The 17603-nt window shown below is 39.0% G+C and overlaps 1 protein-coding gene across 14 annotated transcripts in view; it reads left to right on the top strand.

The window, feature by feature from the left end:
- The window catches only part of LOC128606755 (hydrocephalus-inducing protein homolog), a 48401-nt gene extending 30798 nt beyond the window's left edge, over positions 1 to 17603 (top strand). For 6 of the 14 annotated variants that reach the window (XM_053623136.1, XM_053623137.1, XM_053623138.1 and 3 more), the window contains 6 exons: positions 365 to 508; positions 2117 to 2430; positions 13230 to 13503; positions 16416 to 16625; positions 16716 to 16856; positions 17163 to 17603. In XM_053623136.1, the coding sequence (XP_053479111.1) occupies positions 365 to 508; positions 2117 to 2430; positions 13230 to 13503; positions 16416 to 16625; positions 16716 to 16856; positions 17163 to 17354 (1275 nt within the window). In that variant the 3' untranslated portion in view covers positions 17355 to 17603. Of the gene's footprint in view, positions 1 to 364; positions 509 to 2116; positions 2431 to 13229; positions 13504 to 14414; positions 14452 to 15632; positions 15763 to 15961; positions 16118 to 16415; positions 16626 to 16715; positions 16857 to 17162 lie in introns of those variants that run through there. The other 8 variants (XM_053623140.1, XR_008385737.1, XM_053623142.1 and 5 more) reach the window with 8 other exon arrangements.

Here is a 17603-nt window from a genome sequence, read left to right as displayed (position 1 = left end):
GTGTTACTGGTCGATTAACCAGTGGGAAAATTTCCTCACCATCACATTGCTAGTATAGAATTAATATTTTGTATAATATTGAAAAAAAATATTGCTTAAGGTTCTAGACAAGATTAACAGGAAAAACAGGACTATCTAACTGATATATTCCCAATGAACACTGCTGGAGAGGAGGTGCCCATGGCCCCTATGTGTTTTATTTGTTCCATATTTAATTTGAATATAACTACAACAGTCTTTTCTACAATCTTGCAATTGTTGAATATATTGACAGCCCTTCTCGATATTTTGCCATCACACAGTCCACTGCGAGGTTGTGGTTGTTTGTTTTTTGAGTTTGATAGGTTTGTTCTATATCCTCCAGGTTCCAGGTATGCCTCTTGTGCCTCTGTATGAGAGGCTCTATCTGAAGAATGTCTCCACATTGGCGCTCTCTCTGGAGCTCATCCTGGCTGAGCCATTTGGGCTCTGTGACTGTACCAGTGATGACTCATTCACCTCCTCAAAGGTACACTTCTTCAAAAAGAGTTATTTGGCAGGGATGCCAACTTTCAGGAAGGGTTTGGCAGAAAATTAGTGAGTGGATGGGGTGGGATATTATTAGAGAAGGATATTATTGCATGTATTTTTCATTGAGCACCCCAAAATTAAATGAGGCACATGACCATTATGGTTTAAAAGTTTACTGAGTTTACTGCGTTAGCACCTACCTTTGGTATAGACCTTTGGTGTAGAGGTCTTTTCACAAGTCACTATCATTTTGTGAACATGATTACGTTCACCACCAAACATTCAGTGTCATTATTTAAAATTTTGCTAACATGCAGTTATAACATGCAATTATCGTGCAGATGATTTTAGTAGAGACAGTTTCCTTTGATTGTTGTTGTCTTGAATTAAATGACAGTTATAAGGCTGGTGTTATATAATCTTTGGCTATTACAATGGTGCTTGAAAATTTGTTGAACCCTTTAGAATTTTCTATATTTCTGCATAAATATGACCTTTACATAATATGATGAATGAGTCCTAAAAGTAGATAAAGAGAAATCAATTAAACAAGTGGGACAAAAATATTATATTTGACTATTTATTTATCGAGAAAAATGATCCAATATTGCAGATTTGTAAGTGGAAAAGTATGTGAACCTTTGCTTTCTGGTGTGACCTTTTTGTGCAGAAATAACTGCAACTAAACATTTCTGGTAACTGTTGTTCAGTCCTGCACATCGGCTTGGGGGAATTTTAGCCCATTCCTCAGTACAGAACAGCTTCAACTCTGGGATGTTGGTGGGTTTCCTCACATGAACTGCTTGCTTCAGGTCTTTCCGCAACATTTCTATTGGATTTCGGTCAGGCCTTTGACTTGGCCATTCCAAAACATTAACTTTATTATTCTTTAACCATTCTTTGGTAGAATGACTTGTGTGCTTAGGGTCATTGTCTTGCTGCATGACCCTGTGAAATATTTTTTCTTATTTTCCGTGATTATGATTCAATCATTTAAGATCAGTTCAATGTGATCTTTGCTTTCTAATGATCTTATTACGTTTTTGGGTTTCTGTCCTTGATTATGTTTTTGTCAAGGTGTTTTGTCTTTTGTCTTGTTTTTGTATTATGTTTTCCTTAACTAGTCTTGGGTATGTTGCTTGCACATAAAGCTGAGTATAAAAGCCAACCTTACCCAACTTATGTTTAGACTAAGAGATTGAAGTCTAAGAGACCCAGAAGTGTAAGTCTCATGCCAAATATATGGGAAATTGTCCACCTTTTTTAATTGGGCAATAAGATTTCCACCAATTTAAGTGAAATTTCCACTTATATAACAGTGAAAGGGCATGTTTGCAAATCATGAATAGCTTACATAAGATAATCTTTATTTAACATTATGCATAAACTTAACCTATCAGTTATATTCAAAGGCAAATTCAACAAATATGTGAAATTACACTGTATAAGTATGCTGTATGACTAATAAATATTCCTTAGTTTAACATTTAGCATTTCACCTTCGAAATAAACAGCTTTACTGAACTTGGTGAAGAGTGATTCACTTGACATTACCTAAAGCATTAATTAATCTCACTCTTTATTTCTTCTGTGTTGGTGCATGTAGAGTCTGGTGATGGGTATTGGTGCTGAAGCAGAGCTGTGGGTGCGCTTCGACCCTTCGTACCAGCTGGATTCAGTGAGCCGTGTGGCTGAGGAAGTGCTGGAGGTGAGCTACAGTGGGCACCCACAGCGGGACACCGTGGCTCTGCGAGGAGAGGTACACTTTCCCAACCTGCACTTCTCCAGCCATGTGCTGGACTTTGGCTGCATCCCCAACTGTATAGAAGTCCAGCAGCAGCTTACCATGACAAACTCCAGCCCACTCCCCGTCAACTACCGCTGGGCTTTTTTGCTGGACCAACAATATTACCACATAAGGTAGAGACATCTTTCATGGTTATAAAAGAATGGTGCAGTAAACCCTCAAATTAGCACTAAATTACTGAATTTTCCTGGATGAGCTAACACAAGGAGCCTATTATTTAAAGATTTAAATCCAATAGCACTTACATTATGCAAGACAGCATTATGCAAATCAGACCATGTTCACTGGTCTATGAAAGTTTTCAATTAGTGTTAGCACATTAGCATTTGTTTTACCTTATGCTTATGTGTGTCCTTAAGATTACACTTAACCACTGGTGCCAGATCTGGCATCAACCATCCTCCCAATAAACACAGTATAGCTTGCTTTATGGGTTTTTATCTACTTTGTCATGAATTGTATACCAGTATATTTGTCCCTTACAGTGATGTGAAAAAATAAGTACACCCCATGGAAATTTTTGCTTATTTGGACAAGCAAACATTTGATCATCTTTGAAACAGTGCCTATTAATAAAGTTTATATACTTGAACAAGACCACAAGATAAAATAACATTTTCAATCATTTATTCAACAGAAATATCAATAGATGTGATATTCTTCAGTGGAATAATTAAGTACACCCTTGGCCTCAGAAGCTAGCCCCTTTTAGCAGAAATAAAATCTTGTAGGTGGTTTTCATAATTGTCCACCAGTCTCTGACATTGGCTTGCTGGAATTTTTGACCACTATTCCATGCAATACTCTTTCAGTTGCAAGATACTTGAGGGTTTTCTTGCATGTACTGCCCCTTTAAAATACCCCCACAACATTTCAATGGGATTCAAATCCAGGTTTTGACTAAGATATTCCATAACCCTCCATTTCTTCTTTTTGAGCCATTCCTTGGTGGATTTGCTAGTGTGCTTAGGATCATTATCCTGTTGAAAAATCCACTTTCGGTTCAACTTCAACTTTGGGACAGATGGGCTCATCTTCAAGTTCTCTTTGATATGATGAAGAATTCATAACTTGAATGAATGCAAGCTGTCCAGTCCCTGAGGCAGCAAAGAAACTCCAAACCATAACATTTCCACCACCGTGCTTCATAGTTGGTATGAGGTGCTTCTTCTGAAAAGCTGTCTTTTGGACAGCTAAAAACATGTCTGCTGTTACTGTGGCCAGACAGCTCTATATTTGATTCTTCTGTCCAGAGCACATTATTCCAAAAGGCCTGGCCTTTGCCTATATCTTCATTGGCAAACCGTCTTGGTCTTGCTTTAATGTTCTTTTTAGACAGCAAAGGCTTTTTCCTGCCATGCCTCCCATGCAGGTCAAATTTGTGCAATCTCTTTCTGATTGTAGAAGCATGTACTTTACCACCAAACAAGACTTACTAATATATATATATATATATATATATATATATATATATACACACACACACACACACACACACACACACACACACACACACACACACGCACATATATACATGAAATTTTCTCCAGTCATCAGGAAATATAATGAATTCACAACAATAAAGTCCATAAATAAAGTTATGTATAATAAAGCAGAATGACACAGGAAAAAATTATTGAGCACGCTAAATGAAATTTATTTAATACTTAGTGGAGAAGCCTTTTTTTTAAATGTTTCTTCTAAACATATTGTCTTTAAATCTTGTTCAATTGGATTCAGGTCAGGTGATTGACTGGGCCAGTCTAACACCTTGATTTTTTTTTTCTCTGAAACCAATTGAGAGTTTCCTTTGCTTTGGATTGTTGTCCAGCTGGAAGGTCCACCCACGTCTTATCTTCATCATCCTGGTGGATGGCAGCAGATTCTTCTCAAGAATGTCCCGGTAAAGGGCTCCATTCATCGTTCCTTCAATTATATGAAGTCTGCCAGTACCATGTGATGAAAAACAGCCCCACACTATGATGCTTCCACCTCCAAATTTCACTGTTGGTATAGTGTTTTTAGGGTGATGTGCAGTGCCATTTCTTCTCCTAACATGGTGTGTAGTATGACGGCCAAAAAGTTACATTTTGTTCTCGTCTGACCAGACTACACTTTCCCAGTATTTCATAGGATTGTCCAAATGAGTTGTAGCAAACTTTAAATGAGCTTCAACATGACTTTTCTTTAGTAATGGAGTCTTGCGGGGTGAGCGTGAGCACTGGAGTGCATTGCCTTTTGTTTTCTCTGTGACTATGGCACCTGCTGCCTCCAAGTGGTCCTTGGCTCTTGGGCTACTCTTCTGATTATTCTTCTGACTCCCTGGTCAGAAATTTTGCGAGGAGCATCTGTGCATGGCCGGTTGATGACGGAGTAATGTTGCTACCACTTGCGCATAATGGCCCCAGTGGTGCTTACTGGAAGATTCAGAATTTTGAAATATGTCTGTATCCGATTCCATCAATATGTTTCACAACAGTAAGGTAGCGAAGGTCTTGGGGGAGCTCTTTGCTTTTACCCATCATGAGATGTTTCTTGTGTGACACCTTGGTGACAAAAAGGCTTTTTATAGACCATCAATTTACTAAACCAGCTGATATTAATTTGATTTCAGCTGGTTCCTTGCTTTACCTTGGCTTGGAGAACTGCTTTTTCTTAGCGTGTTCAATACTTTTTTCCAGTGTCATTCCACTTTATTACACATAAATTTATTTATGGACTTTAATGTTGTAAATTCTTTATATTTCCGGATTTCTTGAGTTAATACTGATGTCTGATGAAAATTTCATGTGAATAGCCTCGTTGGAAATATACTTACTATTTTTTTTATGTGTTCAATAGTTATGTCCCCCACTGTATTTATAGGCATACTTGGCCAAGGCCAAAGACCAACGCTTTTGCTTTCAATTAAATGTTAAATATGGACACAGCCACTTCTCTGGATCTTGTTTCTCTGATACCCTCCAACAGTCCAATATACTTGCATTATTACTGTAAGCCCGTGCATTTTCTTCAAAATATTTCTTACAGCCTAGTCACTGACAGTTCTCCATATAGCACATATCACCCAGCCACCATAGCATATAAAATCTGACTACTGGCTGTGCAGCATGCACACATTTCGCATTACACTCTGGGGACTACATTGATGATCCTTGGCATAGCCAGGACTAAGTCCGAGTGCAATGCTGAGCTATTCAGGGTTTGCATCCCTATGAGGAAATGTTCAATGCCAGAATCAGGTCTAGTCATGCCTCACAGGTCATTAGTAAAGACTGAATAAACTGCCATTTATAAATAAGTCTTTGATCTCTGAGAATCTTTGATCATCTGAGGATGAAGCCGTCAGGATGAAGCCTTCCCTCTGCTGATGTTCAGTTGTACTTGCATTCATTGATTAATACGATATTCCTCTATCAGAACACTCTGTAACCACCATTCAAAAAATTGATCAGTGTTGGACAGCAAATGTGTCTTTAGATATTACTTGTAGAGAAACTGCTGAAAATGTGTAAATGAACTACAGAACTCTGCATGGACTACCGTTTTTATAGTTTTTAAATTGTACTTCAGCATCTGCCATGTCCCATCTCGAGCAAATCAATAGCATGCTCCATGGGAATAGATTGCTGGCTAGTGAAAATTAATCACTCTCCTGCCTCTCCTCAGCCACCCATCAGCAAAGCCTCTAATAATGGCTTGACCTTTCCTTTCAATGCTGGCAAGTGTTCAGCATACATTGTCCTACCTGCTAATTAAAAGCCTACTGGTAATTAAAGCAGTTGTAAAGGTACCATCATTGCAGCATTCCACTGAGGTGGGTCTCTGAATGCCTTGTGAGGGACCCCTTGCTGATAAATGTGGATTTTGTCTGAGCTAGCTAACTTACATTCATTATCTATGGCTGAACAGAATCTTGACTGCTTTACTTCCACTGTCCTGGAGCTAGAGGAATATGATAGTGGAACTCACAGAGGAGAAATGAGATGAGGCACAGCAGGAGACAGTAAACTGTGGGACCCACTGGGAAATACTTGTTCGTGTCTCACATGTATCAATGTCAATTGAATTGTGGTTCTTAAAAGACCAGACTAGAGGTGTGCATCAGTTTTGAGATCTTGCAGGATTCAATAAATTTGCACTTTCTTGCAGGCACGTTCTTGCAAGCAGAAGCAGGCAGTCAGATATGCAGGACAAAGAAAGGCCACATTTTTAATATACGTGTATTGAGTGCCATATGATGCATTTGCTGCTTTCATTCATTCATCTTCAGTAACTAATTTATTCTGGTCAGGGTCACAGTGGTTTTTTTTTTTTTTTATGAATGAATTATCCGTTTAGTCGAAGCCGACTTTCGGTCACTTTATTGACCATCATTCTCCACGCTTTCCTATCTTGGGCCGCTTTATTCAGTTCTTTCATGTGCATATTCGTGTCGGCTTTGATTGTGTCCAGCCAGCGGGTTTTTTGACGCCCTCTTCTTCTCGACTCACTGACTATGACGAACATTATCGTTGTTTCCAGGGAATTAGCTCGGTTGACATGACCAAAGTATGAGAGCCGTTGCTTGGTGATTTTTCCCTCTAGCGATATTTTAGGTTTGACATGCTCTAGAATTGACTTGTTTGTGACAGTCTCCGTCCATGGTATGCGCAGCATATGCCTCCAACACCACAGTTCAAAAACGTCAATTCTCCTTCTATCTGCCTTCTTGAGTGTCCAGCTTTCACATGTGTATGTGCAGATTGGAAAGACGATTGCATTAATCATTCGGATCTTTGTTGCAATGCTAATATCTTTACTTTTCCATATTTTTGTCATTCCTTGCATTGCGCTGCGTCCAATTGTGATTCTCCGTCTGATTTCTGGCCCCGATTCGCAACTGCGGTCTATCATGGATCCGAGGAAGATGAAATCTTGAACTGATTCGATTTCTTCATTGTCGATGTTTATGTGAACTGTACCGTTTCTTGCTGTTGTCATTACCTTTGTTTTCTTGATGTTGAGATACAGTCCCATGCGCTCGCTTTCTTCTTTGACTCTATGGACAAGATATTCCAGGTCCTTTTCATTTTCTGCAAGTAAAGTTGTATCATTGGCATATCGAAGGTTATTTATATTTCTTCCGCCGATTTTGACTCCAATTGGTGATTCTTCTAGATTGCATCGTCTCATGATCGTTTCAGCGTACAGATTGAACAGGGCCGGTGATAGAATGCAGCCTTGTCGAACACCTTTTCCAATCTCAAACCAATCTGTGTTGCCGAATGCTGTCCTGACTATGGCTTCTTGATTCTCATAGAGCGATCGTATCAGTTCTTCCAGATGCTCTGGAATACCCATTTGCCTCAGGCATTTCCACAGCTTGTCATGTTCAATGCAGTCGAATGCTTTGCTGTAGTCTATGAAGCACATATAAACGTCCGTTTGATATTCGTGCATCTTTTCCATGATCCATCGCAGGTTCGCAATTTGGTCTCTGGTTCCACGTCCTTTGCGAAAACCGGCTTGAACGTCAGGGAGTTCCCTCTCGACTACTGAGGCTATGCGTTTTTGAATAATCTTCAGCAGGATTTTGCTTGCATGCGATATAAATGCGATGGTCCTATAGTTGCAGCACTCTTGTGAATCACCTTTTTTCGGGAGTGGAACAAAGACTGAACAAAGACTGAACAAAGACAAAGACTCCAATCTTGGGGCCATCATTTGGTCTTCCAGATTTGTCTGCAGAGATTTGCAATCGTTGAAATCGGTATTGGCTTGAGTAATTCGGCTGGTATGCAGTCAATGCCCGGAGCTTTCCTATTTGGTACTTGCTTCAGAGCCCAAGCTACTTCTTCATCCAGAATGTCTGGCTCATGTCCAATCAGATCTTCCAGTCCGGCTGGTTGACTTGGCCTATTGCCTGAGTATAGCTCTGATGTGTACTCTTGCCATCTTCGTTTAATTTGATCTTCGCTCTGTAGTGCTTTGCCATTTCGATCCTTGATGGTCACTGTTTCGCAGGGTGCAAATGGTACCCGTGCCTGTTTCACATGGCCAAAGAGCTCACGAACGTGAACTTGCTTGTTGGCGTCTTCCAATTTTGCACATTGCCCATTCCAGTAACACTCCTTATCTCTTCTTGCTTCTCTCTGAAATTCCGCATTTAGCAACCTGAACTCAATGGTCTTGCCAGTTGCTCTGGCTGCACATCTCTTCTTTGCGATTTCAATTGTCGCATCAGAGAGCCATTTCGGTCTTCTTGCTGTTTTTTTGTATGGGATGAATTGTTCCGCCGTATTCATTATGATCGATTTCATTTCTTCCCATAATTCATCTGGATCATTTCCAGCTGTAGTGAGCGGCTCGAATCGATTTTTTACCTCGACCGTGTATTGTACTGGGATGTTACTGGTGTCAAAACGACGTGCTTTAGGTGACATTTTGATGGTGGTGAATCAGAGCTTGAACTTCATAACAAGTAGCTGATGGTCAGAACCACAATCAGCACCTGGAAGTGTTTTAACTGCTTGTACCGAGTTGTTCCAATTTTGTTGGCAGAGGAAATAGTCAATCTGGTTACGATGCTGTCCGTTTGGAGCTGTCCGCGTGTATAAACGCCGTTTTGGCTGCTTTGTGATGCCAGTTGATCCATTGCAGGGCATTATGCGCACATTTGCACCCTCATTAAAACTTAGGGCCAATTTACAGTAGCCTACCAGTATGTGTTAGGGAGGAATGAAGAAACCAGAGAACCCGGAGGAAACCCACATAGATGCAGATAGAACATGCAAAACTCTTTGTGGACAGTAACACAAGCTCATGATCAAATGGAGGACCCTGCAGCTGTGAGGAGGATATGTTAAGCAACCATGCCGCACACCAGGAGCTCTCCTTATTTGAAATATTTGCTGTGGACACAGAGGTTCCTGAGGATTACAATAAGTTGACACCAATAAAAGCACATAAACAAGTGCAGTGGCTAAAAAAGAGTGGTCCATCCATCCATTTTCTACATCGTTGTCCTAGTAAGGATTGCGGTAGCAGCATACTAAGTAGGACAGACCAGACCTCCCTAACCCCAGCAACAGAGTCCAGCTCCTTCTGAGGGATTCCCAGGCATTCCCAGGCCCAAGGCATTTTTATCTCAGGTACAGAGAGAGAGAGAGAGAGAGAGAGAGAGAGAGAGAGAGAGAGAGTGGTGATCATTTAAAATGAAATGTGTTGAAATGCAAGAAGAAAAAGTCTCATGGATGCTTGCTTTTAAAAAGAGTCCTAAGGAAAAGATTTATTATATCTTTTAAACCCATTCTAATTTGCATGAGGGAAAGAGTGTCTATGAGCTTGATTCCATATACAACACTGCCCCCTGCTGCTTCCTCAGGAAGGAGCATAGCACTGTTGCTTTCCCAGTCATAGTTACAGTATACAGAATACTATAGCCCCTGTTTTTGTGATCATAGTGTATGCCCTGAAACATTAGCACACAAGGTAGCCTGGTGCTGAGCAGCACAATACAAAAAGGGTAGTATTTAAATTAATACATTATTAAAACAATTACTTGTATTTGCCCAATTGAAGGGGGGCATGGTGGCTTTGTTGTTTGACTCGCACCTCCAGTTGGAGGTTAGGGTTCAATTCCTGCCTTGAACCTGTGAGCATGGAGTTCTCCCCATGCTTTGGGGGTTTACTCCGAGTACTCCGGTCTCCTCCACAAGTCCAAAGACATGCATTGTAGGCTGATTGGCATCTGCCTGTGTGTGCACGATTGTATCCTGTGATGGGTTGGCACCCCATCCAGGGTGTTTCCTGCCTTATGCCCCAAGTCCCCTGGGAAAGGCTCCTGGCTCCCTGCAACCCTGTGTAGGATAAGCAGTACAGAAGATGGATGGATGGATGCCCAATCAAAACATTTGCCCCAAAATCAAGTGTGTCATGATAATAAATTTGATTTTACATATAGATTTCATATCAGTATGTCACTGGTAGAAAAACCTCTTGGTTAACACCACCAGTATGAAGAATTTGAGGTCTAGACAGACAACCCTCAGTTCCAGCTGATTTTGTTGTGTTCTACTCTAACACTGGGGCTCCACACACCTCTTGTTGCTCTGTGGAATCTCACTATATCCCCCCTCAGTTAGTGAGGGAAACATCAATGGTCATTATCTCTCTCCAGCGGGGAGACTAGTGAGTCTCAGATGTACCCCTGTTGTGAATTCTGTGCAGTGTGGGTAGAATTAGCAGTAGAGGAGGAAATGCATAGCGTAGACAGTATGGCCAGTGCATTTGGACTGTCCAGCTCTGCCACGGAGGCACTGACCAAGAGGTCAACCTCTGCCTTGCCAAATTAAATTTAATTACATTTCATTTTATTTATATATTGCTATTAACAATATCCACAACAGCAGAAAGTGAGTCACAAATGCAGAAGCTTTAAGCAGAAACAGAGCATCAGGATGAATCAGACAGATCCGGTGGGTGAGAAGAGCACTGGCACTGGCATCACATCAGGTGGCTTTGTAAGAAAAAGCTCTTCCCATTCGCTAATCTACATTATTCAAGGTACTGATAAAGAACCTGTACCTTTTGACTGAAGCAGGACTGTATCATAATAGACCAAAATTTTGTTCAGGTGTTGTGGGAATGAAACCCCCTAATGACCATTTCTTTATAGGTAATTATTAATAGTTTTCTTAACCAATGCAAACTACTGGGAGCTAATATAATTTACTACAAGCTAATATACTGTGGATAAAAAAAGGACTAATATGGTAAATCATTTAGTTTTTTTTGTATGGTTTACTGCATTTTGGACTAACTGGGGCTTGTTCATACAGCTACTGGAACATCCAGGCAGCAAAGAAATACAGTAGTCTAACCTAGCAGTAACAAAAGCCAGAGTTATTTTTTCTGCATCATGTAATGACCTTCTTGCTTATCTTAGTACTTTCCCTGAAAGAAAAGGTTATCCCAGTAATACTATGTACATGAGCTTCAAATGAGAGACTGGAAAAAATAATCATGCCAAGGCTTTTCATTGCTTCACATGATGTAACTAAAAGGCCAGCAAGAGTCAAAAAATAATCAGAAAGCATACTTATACACAGCAAAATCCCCATGGTGAATTTATACCCAACAGTGTTTATATCATCCAACTGGACACAAATGAACACTCTGGGTGTTAATCCAACACTAGGGATTTTACTGTGTAGCTGACAGTGGCACTATTAGACATTATTCTGTCTTAACCATGTTAAGATGGAGGAAGTTACTGAGCATTCAGTGTCTAATGTACAGTACTTTCCACATTCCTCAGCTTGTGAAGCTGGTGTCTGTCATCTGGCTTTGCTGAAACTTACACACAATTTTGAATACTTCCATTTTAATTTGATGCCATTTATGTTCTGACATTCCAGTGGTCTGTTTTAAAGAGCGAGCACGATCTTGTGCCAAATCTTTCATGGATCTGGGACATCACTTGTGGGTGCAGATTCTACTTTTCCGTGTGTGTCTGCTGCGTTGTGTCATCCCAGGGTGTGAGTTGTGCTATCCCATGTCATGCCGCTGTGGTAATGGATTTAATCACTGTGTGCTTTGCAGGTCTTGTGTAGTCAGTTTGGTTAGTTGTTGCATGAGCTGATGTAACAATTATACAAGCTGTGGTGACAATCACTAAGACCCCGGGATCTGATAGACATAGGTTGATAGACACAGGCATATTACTGTACATCACATGTTGAATTAAGCAAAAAAATGCACTGAACTCATGTACATGCATTCGCCCATAACAAGCTCCTATTATATGTGGAAGAAGCAAGTTAGCATTTTCCTTTGCTGGCAAAAGACCAAATTGGGAGAAAACGGGGGATTTAAAAATGATGGTTGAATTGCTGAAAGTTTAGTACGTTCTATTAAACAAAATAGCATTACTTTGCACTGCATTTTATAAAACACTTTACCACATCTTCAACAAACAGTAGTGCAGGCAGAAACTCACCTTTCACACTAACAAATGGCTTAGAAGTTGATAAAAGCTTTCAAAGCTTTTAAATGAAATTACATATTTAAAAAATGTTTAATTACACTGCATGAGTTACAACATTGCCTAAATCAAAGTGGCTCACTGTATATGTGAGTCAACTATCATTGTTCACGTAGAAGAGTCAACTCATTTATGAACGACATCACTAATGCAAGCGCTTAGCAAAAGTTTCTGTTAGAAAACTATACCTCTTGCTGATTCTTTTTAAACATGTGCCAATGTTTTATAGTACATTTAGTAATGAAGGAATATATTGTAGGTAATCATGTACATTGTAATCATGAGTACACAGAAGTATCTACAAGAACTGTCATTTAGAAAAACATTTGTTAATTTTAAAATTCAGAATAACTTAATGATTTGTTCTTAATTATTAAGTAAAAAATATTAAGTGACCTTTGACCAAACAAATTTGCAGTACATCTTTGTTAACAAGCAAATAATACTTGCACCTGTCTGAAAATAGAATAGTTTGTATATTTTCATCTTTACTGAGATCAGTCGTGTTTGGAGCAGCTGTGTCATAAATGTCCATTACATGCACAACTGGGTGCTTTCCATGTTTTTGTTTGTGCTACATATTTGTGCTTTTGTATTGATGCTCTTTTTCACTGTGGGAATATCAGCAGTTCAGTAAGGTTGCTTATGGATCTTTGAGCGTGGGATTTCCTGTATGGACACATTGTGTTAAATGACCCTTATTCACATATTAAACCTTAATTTTTTTAAATGACTGTTTTTATTAATTTCACTTGGGCCTTACTAGTGGCCCAAGGGCAGGACCAGGAAAGAAAGAGGCTGAGGCCTGGCAGTTTCACTTTGATAATGGAACTGTATATTCATTAGTCATTAAAATGCTTCTTGTTTTATATATGATGTTTTCAGGCAGAGTAGGATCTTTAAAACTCAGCAAGAAGAAGAGGGAGTCAGTAAGAAGATAAACTCAATTTCTTGTATTAAAAAGGGAAGAAGATCAAAAGAGCAACTGTCAACTTCTGGGCTGAACATTCTTGGACCAGAGGGGCCACTTACATGCAGCTCTACTCCACAGGGACAGAACAGTAGAGCATCTACAGCACGGAAACCCATAGGGATAGCGCTGGAATGCAGCACCGCCAGTCTGACAGATAAAGAGACACAAAGTATATGTGTGGAGGAGGTATGTTGTATTAGTAATTTCATCTATTTATGTTATTTTGTTGCATTCCATACATAACATCTGTTATAATGCCGGTGCATTGGTAAGCTGTTTGGGTGTAATCCAGATGTTCCAGTTTTTGCACAATTGTTTTGGTTTTTTTGGCCAAAAATGATTGAGCCTGCACTGACATGAATGAAGTGGCACCACATTGGGTGTTAATTTTGAAATTTTCTGGCAGAGTAGTATTTTTAACCAAGCTTAACCAAAATTGCTCTTACATTACCACCTCTCAGGACCTCTTATTAGCACAAACCCATGGTCAGACAGTATTTTTCTGTCTTAATGTTTAGGAATTATGTGCCTTTCTTACAGCCTAGTATTGTGGACATAGGCTATTTATAGCACCCCTCTTCAATGTAGGCTGTTGCACCCAACAATCAGGGTGTGCTATTATAGGTAAATAATCAATATTATGCTATGATGCAGCCCACAAATCCTGAACAGTGTTGGGTAAGTTACTCAAAAAAAGTAATCCACTACAGATTATTAATTACTACTTTAAAATTGCAATTTGATTACATTACTGATTATTGCATGTAAAATGTAATCAGATTACTAATTACTTTACTTTCAAGTTACTTTCAAAACCTACAAAACTTATCAAACCTATAAAAATACACTCAGTTATTTTAGTAATTTTAGCGTGCATTCTCCGGTGATTCATTAAAGTGCATGCTCATTGCTCAACTCCAGTAAAATTAGCCTAAACTACTTATCCAAGGCATACCCAAATTAAAATTAAATCTGTTCTTGAACCATGTGGAGTATGTGCACTGTAAGTCCTACTGGTATTAACTAATAGAAGTTTGAACACTGAAATAGAAGGGCGTTTTTTTCCCACGTGATTTTTTAATTTTTTTTGCATTCAGATACCTGCAGATGACTACAACCGGGAGCTATTAGTGGGTAGGGATGTCACGATACCAAAAATCTAGTAGTCGGTACCGATACCACCAAAAGCACACGATACTCGATACCAAAGTTGATACCACGGTGGTGTATAAAAAAAAAAATATTAAAAACTCTCCTGGAGGACATCCTCCTCTGGCTGATACTGGCAAAAGAGAGAGAGAGAGAGAGAGAGAATAATTTAGTTATCAAACACTGTCTAACAATAAGTGGAGGCTACAGTGGAGGTGCACTCCTAAACACACACACACCTTGTACTCTGAATGCAAGCATTAAATTAAATTCACTGATGTGTTGGCAGGCCAAAAAGATTTATCAAAAGCATGAACATTTGAATAATTATTAATGACATTAGGCTACATTTTGCTGACAGGACACGGGCTGAATGGCGATGCATGGTGGCCCTTCCGGAGGTAGTTTATAACATTGAAATGCGTTTGCATCGTTAACAAATAACTGTCTATCGCAAACATTACATGAAGCATAAAGCTTGCTGGTTTCACGGCCTCAGTGCCGGCTGCCTCAAACAAACGTAATATAGGACCGTCTTTCAGGTGCTTCGCCAAATTCCAGGTGTTTCCTCACTTTGTTTGAAATGAACGATAGCATCAGTTGCACACCGGCTTCAGAGCATCAATTATATGTTTGTTGTCATCCGCCTCGAATGAGAAGTATTTCCATATTCCATACCACTTTTCCTCTCAACGAGTCGGGATCAGAATTTATTGTGTTATTATTTTAGACACATTATATTTGTCAGTACTCTTGACTTGGATGAAGATCAGATCACATTTTATGACAAATTTATTCAGAAAACCATGAAATTCCAAAAGGTTCACATACTTTTTCTTGCCACTGTATATTGGTGGTCTGACAGATGTTGATTGTAGCTGCTGTTGTGATTGTATCTTGAAACAGTTTATATCAATTGAATCACACGAGTCCTAGCTTTCCAAAGAAGCTGTGTACATAGTACACAGTACATAGTACATGTCACTAAACAATGCAATGCCCCACCTGTGGGCCGGTGGAATTTTTAAGTGATGCAGCCGCACAAAATGGGCTTTATTTTAAAAATGCATTTTACTTAATATCGTTTTCTTAACAATAAATATATAATCTTTGTAATGCGTTATACACAACTCTGATCCTTAAATTTTCCTCACTTTACTTTGAAGTTAATAAGACAGAAAAAAAATGCAGCTTATTGCCAAAAAACCCCACAAAATCCATTGTCCCGAAGACTCCTGTGGCAGAAAGCTAAAAGAACAGCTTTATCTCTGACTGTTATACAGTGATGACACCCAGGTCTCATTCCATAATTGTTCAATTAAGGTCTCCTTACAGAAGCCATTATAATTTTTTTCTTTATAAAGTAACAACACATTTTTAAAAATAGGTAATGTGCCATGCAAGTCCCTTGTGAATGAGTTGTATAATGTGAATAAGAAACTGTATTGTGTATTAGAAATAGCACATTAATATAAACCTGTGATTTGTTTTTCAGCTACTACTGTCTCACCTGTGCTGTTATAGAAAATTAATGAACAGAAATGAGAATTCAACAGCACTGTGGTATATGAAGATGCAATGGATTATATTATTTTACAGACTGTATTGTTTTTAAAAGAAATTAGAGAAATAAATTAGATTGTATCTACCACACGTCTTGTTAATGTGTTCATTTTAACCCAACCCCTTATAATTATGTAGTACATTTCCATGATACTGTCTGCATCGGTAAGCATAAAATACATATGCTGTATGTCTGCCATATCCACATGTTCCAGTGGCCCTAATTAAACTTATATTAAAAATATAAATTGTTCTGGAGAGAAAGTCAGCAATTAAGTACTTTTGTCAGTCTAGCTGTATTACTGTATCGCAAAACTGTGGTCAAGAAATTCTGTTCACTGTCTGCTTCTGTTTTTCTCTCTTTTTCCTGTTCCTTGCTCTCTCAGATATTTGGCATTATGCCAATTTATGGGGTTCTGCAGCCTGGTGAGATTCAGCAGGTGATGTTCTCATTCTTTGGCCATGCTGACATCAGTGCTCAAGTGCTGGCAGTGTGCATGGTGGAGGAAGGCCCAACATATGAGATTGCCCTCAAAGGAGAGGCTTCACTGATCACCTACACCTTGGAAACAACTGACATCAACTTTGGTCCTCTGGTAGATATCTTTTATAACATTCAAGTGATTTGTAATGCTATATGTGGTAAACAAGTCAAGGTACTTTGAAAGTCTTTTTCTTTTTTTAAGTTATTTGACCATGTGGCAGAAGCAGAGATCATCCTGAGAAACACAGGAAAGGTGGGCTTTGACTTCAGTTTTATGCTGGAAGATCAGCATGTGTCCCCTAAAGACACCTTACCTGGACAACCACTTGTTATTCCCAGCATGGTGAGATGCTGCATTCTATCACAATAATGTTTAGATCAGATAATGTTCTACCATATATAGTAACTGTACTACACTGGACGTCTAGCATCACTATTAAAGCGGTTTTAACATTGCAGACACTTTGAGAAAACACACTATATTAATTGTTAGATACTGTCCATGTAAATCATGGAAAAATTGCCATTGTGAGAGTGCTATAAATCAATGATGTGTATGTGTCCTAACATTCTGTATTGTACATTGTATATTATAATTTGAAGTAATATATGATACCTGCTTGTGTATTTTGGTATATTTTGTCTGAAGGGCCACGTAAGGGCGAATGAGGAGATGAGAGCTTCTGTGTTCTACCTTCCTGGAATCCCAGAAGTTTTTAAGAAGACGTTCCAACTACAGGTGGCCTCCTTTGAGCCAGAAAGTATTGTGATAAGGGGCGAGGGCATCTTTCCTAGAGTGTGCCTGGACCTGCCCAGAGACCTAAGTAAGAGCTCAATATAATATAATAAATGTACCATATCCTATAATAGATTGTATTTTATGTTTTTTTCTTGAAGTCCACATTTTTTTTGGCTTTATGTACACCGCCATAACTAATTTTTACACAATCAGTTTCCAACCTCTCTTTAGTCCGCAGAATTTAACAGTCTGTTTCTTACTATATGGTTAAGACAGCTACAGTATATGTAAGGGATCTTTTCTGACTTTATTATTGACTTTTTAAAAAATAAAGGAAAAAATTAATGTTGA

The sequence above is a fragment of the Ictalurus furcatus genome, chromosome 4 (genome assembly GCF_023375685.1).
Source record: "Ictalurus furcatus strain D&B chromosome 4, Billie_1.0, whole genome shotgun sequence".
NCBI classification, from domain to species: Eukaryota; Metazoa; Chordata; class Actinopteri; order Siluriformes; family Ictaluridae; genus Ictalurus; species Ictalurus furcatus.
This window is presented reverse-complemented; position numbering and strand designations above follow the sequence as displayed.